This window comes from Eurytemora carolleeae, unplaced genomic scaffold, assembly GCF_000591075.1.
Source record: "Eurytemora carolleeae unplaced genomic scaffold, Eaff_2.0 scaffold1079, whole genome shotgun sequence".
Lineage (NCBI taxonomy): Eukaryota > Metazoa > Arthropoda > Copepoda > Calanoida > Temoridae > Eurytemora > Eurytemora carolleeae.
Genome location: NW_019396967.1, coordinates 83,151 through 89,988, shown reverse-complemented (window position 1 = coordinate 89,988; position 6,838 = coordinate 83,151). Strand labels below are relative to the sequence as shown.

General features: G+C 32.4%; 1 protein-coding gene across 1 annotated transcript in view; it reads right to left on the bottom strand.

Annotated features, from left to right (window-relative positions):
* Positions 1-6,838, bottom strand: part of LOC111710606 (uncharacterized) — a 62,147-nt gene that overhangs the window by 29,220 nt on the left and 26,089 nt on the right. Inside the window, exons 7-10 of the mRNA XM_023484717.1 lie at positions 4,549-4,834; positions 4,090-4,357; positions 3,076-3,783; positions 802-830 (exon numbers count right to left, since the gene is read on the bottom strand). Of these exons, the coding sequence (XP_023340485.1) occupies positions 802-830; positions 3,076-3,783; positions 4,090-4,357; positions 4,549-4,834 (1,291 nt within the window). The remainder of the gene's footprint in view (positions 1-801; positions 831-3,075; positions 3,784-4,089; positions 4,358-4,548; positions 4,835-6,838) is intronic.

Sequence of the window (6,838 nt, the reverse complement as noted above, 5' to 3'; positions counted from 1 at the left end):
ATATTTATAATTTAAAGACAGTATACATGTTTGTATAAGATAAATATTCTTTTATGTACACTGTATGTACTCATGTATTTATGTATAATGTATATTGAGTCTTTGTACTATGGTACTAAATAGATTTGAATACAAAAGCAAATAAATAGCAAACATGTATATTGTATATACAACATACAATTTACATTATACAAAATGCATTTTTAGGAATTTTATAAACAGCTGAATAAAGTCTGTAATGTCATCATCCTTTAAGTATTATCCTTTGTATTACCTTGTAGACTATATGTACTTTATATGTATTTTATCTGTACTTTAGTTGCACTAAGAACAGTATAAGATATAATATAAGGGATACCTCCATAGGATACTTCAGTGACGACAGAACTAAATTTATTCGAGAGGATGAATTAATGGTGAATTTATTTCTTAGAGTCGTAAAAATACCATTTTTGAAAACCCTTTTAATTATTTATCTAAAGGGACTGTTTATGTTATTTACTGTGACCCACCATTTAAAAAAAAGGACATGCGCCCTATTCACAACTGCTGTACCCTTAAAACCTTTATCTGATCAAAAATGTGGAAGATTTCGTTTTCTATTGTTCTGACATAAATCCGCGAGCCTCTTTTGTTAAGAAACCAAAAGAAAAAATAATCGATTTTCAATACTAAACAATTCATTCTTGATCAGACATCCTTTTTTGGGTTCCCTTGTGCATCGGACATGACTCATATTTAAATGGAGGGTCACTTAAAATTACGTCTGTTTGTGAACTTAAAAAAAAATCGTTTTCCTACCTAACTTCTGTACTCCAGGGCTGTGTGACCTAAACAAAATACCATTAATTAAAAATAATTATTTATTAACTATTATCTAATTAGGAAATACACCGGTACTTCATTAATATATTTCTAGATCAATTTATCATCTACAAAAAGAAATACCTCGGCAATGGAAAAGTTGTATCAAGAAAAGTGTCACTGTCAGGTATAGCATCATGAAAATTGTTTGAAGATGTTAAAAGTATTTGACAAAGTCCAGGAAAAAAAACTGTTGTATTTCATTCAGTAAAGGTATCTTGATAAATGAAAGAAAAGTTTCTTTATAATTTAAAGAAAAGTATGTTCATAATTTAAAGAAAAGTATGTTTAAAATTTGAAGAAAAGTATCTTTGTAATTTAAAGAAAAGTATTTTTATAATTTAAAGAAAGTATCTTTATAATAAAGAGAAAAGTATCTTTATAATTTGAAGAAAAGTATCTTTATAATTTAAAGAAAAGTATCTTTATAATTTAAAGAAAAGTATCTTTATAACTTAAAGAAAAGTATCTTTATAATTTGAAGAAAAGTATCTTTATAATTTAATGAAAAATATCTTTGTAATTTAAAGAAAAGTATCTTTATAATTTAAAAAAAAGTAGCTATATAATTTAAAGAAAAGTATCTTTATAATTTAAAGAAAAGTATATTTATAATTTAAAGAAAAGTATCTTTATAATTGGAAGAAAAGTATCTTTATAATGTAAAGAAAAGTATCTTTATAATTGGAAGAAAAGTATCTATACAATTTAAAGAAAAGTATCTTTATAATTGGAAGAAAAGTATCTATATAATTTTAAAAAAGTATCTTTATAATTTGAAGAAAAGCATCTTTATAATCTAAAGAAAAGTATCTTTGTAATTTAAAGAAAGTATCTTTATAATATAAAGAAAAGTATCTTTATAATATAAAGAAAAGTATCTTAATAATATAAAGAAAAGTATCTATATAATTTGAAGAAAAGTATCTTTATAATTTGAAGAAAAGTATCTTTATACAGTAAAACCCGTAATAACGAATACATCGAAAGAATTCATCAAATGTCGTATTCTTCACTTTCTGATAATGGAATGTTGCAGATATTTAGTTGTTTAATTAAATGATTATATGGAACTCTTTAAAACTGTTCCCGCATATTCATGGATATTTATTTATTTTCGCAAATACTGAAATTTACGTAATACAGTATACAACTCATTGAAATATTGTCAAGACGACATTTTATAAATTCTTTTGATGCATTCGTTATTAAGGGTTTCACTGTAATTTGAAGAAAAGTATCTTTTTAATTTGAAGAAAAGCATCTTTATAAAGTAAAGAAAGTATCTTTATAATTTAAAGAAAAGTATCTTTATAATTAAAAGAAAAGTATCTTTATAATGTAAAGAAAGTATCTTAACAATTTAAGCAATTTTCATTTTTTTGGCGAACTGTCCCGTTTGTCTCGTATTGTCTGTATATGAAGTGTGTACTGTACAGCTTGCTCTAGCAGGTCAAAGTCAGCCCTGTTCTTAAAATGAACCGGCGTTTCATATGCAAAGAGTACAAAGTTCATTTTCTTTAAAATATACTTAATAATTTATTTAAAACGTTAAATTCAGACAAAGGCCTATGAAACATTAAGATTTGGCAGTACGATTCATGCTTGGATTTGAATATTTTATTGCATATTACTTTTTTTTTTTTTAATTAAAACTAAAGAAACCATTTTTTTCTACTCAAAATATAAAAATTTGTTTGTATTCAAATCTAATTGATAAAAAGTAGCAATTATCCAAATGTTATGTTTTTGAAGATTTTTTAAAAGGTTGTTGAAAACATATAAAGTGAACTAAAAAGAAAAAACGGATCGTCTTCGTTTTTTTGTTAAGTAACTAATTAATTTCTTAATTATGACCATTCTTAGAAATATTTAAATTAAAATAAATAAATCACTTAAAATATTTATTTTGTAAAATATATTTTAATCGTAATATTTGTTATGATTATCATAATATGGAATTTTAATACATTTAGATTATCAAACTTTCCGCCCTAATAGATTTTCAAATACAAGCAGTTTTTAAATTTAAAAAATTTCTAAACCCCGCCAATTTACATCTTTTAATCAAAAATAGTTAACAAATATACTAGAAAAGTCCGGTTCTAGATAGAAAATACATACGTACTGTACTGACCCGAAAGCTTTAAACATGAGACATGAATTTTTCGGGGATTTTTTAGATTCAGAAAAAAAAAGATAAAATATTACCTATTTGCAGATTTAGGTAAAGATCTGGGATAAGATTTGGCGCCTCCTCCTCCTCCTCCTCCTCCTCCTCCTCTACAGCTCTGTATACTAGAGCTTGAACCACTCTCACGAGAATTCTGCCTTATTGTTCCAACACTACTCCCTGCTCCGCCCCGAGCAACAGCCCGAGGTAGGGTGGTTGGGTGGTGGGGAGGGACCCGAGGGGGCTCCTTATCCCTGGGAGGCTGGGGGGGACAATCACTACCTGAACTTGGTCTAGGACAATCACTCCCCGAGGAAAACCAGGACTCCCTACAGGACTCCCAGTTGGAGTAATGTAAACTCCTGGACTCCCCTCCCCTCACTGTATCCCTGGATACAGAAACACAGGGATCCAGTGGACCCTCGTACCATGCTGGAGGTACAGAGGGTACAGAGGAAACAGAGGATACTGAGGATACACCACCCTCTAGTCGAGGCACTGTACTTGTACTTAAATCACTGATAACTTCGTTCTCATGGAACGATATCGAGGACTCGGACAGATTGTCTGGAGAATTCCCTCGACTGCGGGTATGCGTGCACGTTGTATGATGCACGATCACGATCGCGCGATCAATCTCCCGTCCTGGGCTCCTCGACTTACTCCTTGATTTGTTTTTCTTCCCAACATGAAAGCTTCGCTCTGCAATAATTGTTGTCTTGTGCCGATCTCTTTTGGATTTTCTCCTATGACAGAATTTATTCAACATTCTTTCCGGTTAAGAACTAGTAAAGAACCTTCAAATCTCCCGCCCATAGCATCAATCCTCCATCCCCTCTTTCTAAACCCCATCAAAATTTGCAATTAACATCATGAAAGGTGTTCTTGTGGGATTAACTCTGTGTTTCGCTAATACAACGATTCAGGTTTAATTTACATCTGCTCCTTGAGAAGAAGGACGGAATTGTGAATGGTAGAGAAGGGGGGGGGGGCGATTTGGTAAATTGTCTTTATCTAATTCCTTTAAAGAAAATAAAATAATATTGAATAGCTGCCTTATTGTATTAGAACGCTCTCCATCACTCTCTTCTCCACTCCCCCAGTTCTGAGAGCTGGGTTGTCTGAACTCCACCAAGGAGGGGTTCGTCGGCGTAACCATCGGGGTGGACTCCCTAGTCTTTGGCGGGGGCGGAATGGGCAGGGGAACCTGCTGTGGTGGTGGGGGAGGGGCAGGGAGAGGAAAACTATCATAATCATGATCCTCCTCATGACTGCTCTGCGAGTGAATAAAGGAAAGTCGTTCTGCACTCAGCTGTTCATCTATAGAGCATATGTGATCTGGAGTTAAGGATCTAAGAACTAAGATATTGGATCTAGAATCTATGATCTATGATCTATGATCTATGATCTATGATGAGGGGCAGGGAGAGGAAAACTATCATAATCATGATCCTCCTCATGACTGCTCTGCGAGTGAATAAAGGAAAGTCGTTCTGCACTCAGCTGTTCATTAAGCTGAAGAGTGGTGGTTACACATTCAGGATCCGGGGTGTTCCCCCATCCATCTGGGGTGGTTACACATTCAGGATCCGGGGTGTTCCCCCATCCATCTGGGGCAGTTCCCCACCCATCCGGGGTATGCGCCCATTCATCAGGCCCATTTCCCCACCCGTCAGGTGCGTTTCCCCATCCGTCGGGAGCAGTGGCCCACCCCTCTGTTCCATCGCAATTAATGCAATCATTGTGCTGCTGAACTCCCTCCCAGCCATCCATACCAGCCTCAGCTCCTCCCTGGTCCTATAGTAGATCTTAATCATTATTGAATGGACTTTGGGCGTAATTTCAAGTAATTTCTATTTTTACAGTGACATGTCAGACTCACAATGGTATCTTATAAACTTCTTTCTGAATAGAATTGAGAAAATATCCTTGTTTTCTTTCTTAAAATATGTTAAATTCGGGCAACTTTCTTCATTGTCTATCTGCAACTAACTCATTCTCAAGTCAATATTATAGAGAAACCACAATTAAATATATTAAACAAATAATGGAATCTCATTCATCCTTGATCAGACAAAGATTTAAGGGGTACCTTTAATCTGAATGCAAAATGACTTTAAAATAAATAAAATTTTAAATAAAACTTGTACATTATCTAGTTACATATTAACGTGAACAAAAATGTTGCTAAATATTTGCTTTTGCTTTAAATATTCCCTTTTACTCGAAAGAATGTTTTTAAAATATAAATATTGAGTTTAAATGCAGAATTATGTGATGAACTAAATTAACCCCTGGACTGAATCCAAGAGCTTTGAATGGATTATACTGCTTCCAGAATACAATAGAGCTGATGAAGATGGAAGCTCGCAGGAAATTTCAAAACATAAATATGCATTAAATATTCAAAAGAAGTGTTTTATTTTTGGTTTTAACCTAACAGAGGCAATTTATCTTCTTAAATAAAGCTGCCTTAATGTATTAACAATGTTTATTTTCCGGCCTGTAGCTCAAACATTTACAAGGGAATGGCATCGTTTCCAAAATTAAAAAACCACCTTTTTCTGAAAAGTTCGTTTAAGTTCCTTTTTTTAACTCTAAGTGGTAAAATGAAAAATATAAAGTTATGAGGTTTATAAAAGTGCAAAACCTGATACATTTAAAAAGATTTTGAATTAAATAGATATTTTTTTTGGGGGGGGGGGGGGACTGGGGGCTGAAATGGAGATTTTTCTGGTAAGGAATTAGACCAGGAAAAATAAACAATGATATTACGATTTTCCTGGTGGGGGACTATGAAAATGTACACCCTTATACAGATATTTTCCTGGTGGGGGACTATGAAAATATATTCACCCCTTATATAGATATTTTCCTGGTGGGGGATTGTGAAAATATACACCCCTTTTATGGATATTTTCCTGGTGGTGAACTATACAAATATACACACCTTATATGTATATTTTCCTGGTGGGGGATTATAAAAATATATACAACCCTTATTTGGATATTTTGCTAGTGGGGGATTATATGGATATTTTCCCTGTGTGGGATCGAGAAAAGTTTTATTAGAGAACAGGTGTTTAAGAGCTAGGAAGGAAAGCAGGGTGCAGCATACATACAAATATATTATACAGATTTTTACATTTCAGATTAAACCCTTTTTTAATATCAAAGGAATATTAAATTCTTCAAGGTTTTAACATTTCATAATTGTTTTTCTCTCTCTTAATTATTTTTAAAATTCTAAAGCAGAAAAACTTTTAAATAAAACTAACAAATATCCTTAAGGTTCCCTTAAAGTACAAAAGTTGGAGCACTAGGTGATTGAAATCATTTATATGAAAACTTTTCCAGTTTTTACATATACTTGAAACTAGTAGTCACACTACAAGAGTCTACCAAGCAGGGCCTAAACTGGGATCTTGGATCAAAATTTTAAAAATTCAAGGTTTCAATCAGGTTGGAAAGCAAAAGGGATTAAAAAAAAAGAATTTCAGCGTGGAATCTTTCTTGAGTTGGTAAAATTTCCTTCAAACTTCAAAGGAGCAGTAAGTGTAATTTCAAGTGACCTGCCATACAAATATGGTAATGCCCAATTCACAATTGTAATACCCTTTAAAGTTTTGTTTGATCAATTAGGAATTATATATCAATTTAGATTTTTAATTGTGGTTTCTCTGCAAAACTAATTTGCACATTTTACACTGCAGGAGTTATCAGATATTTTTCATATTAGAAAAAATAACAGAATCTTTCCCATTATTGATCAGATTGATCAGATAACAGTTTCAAGGGTGT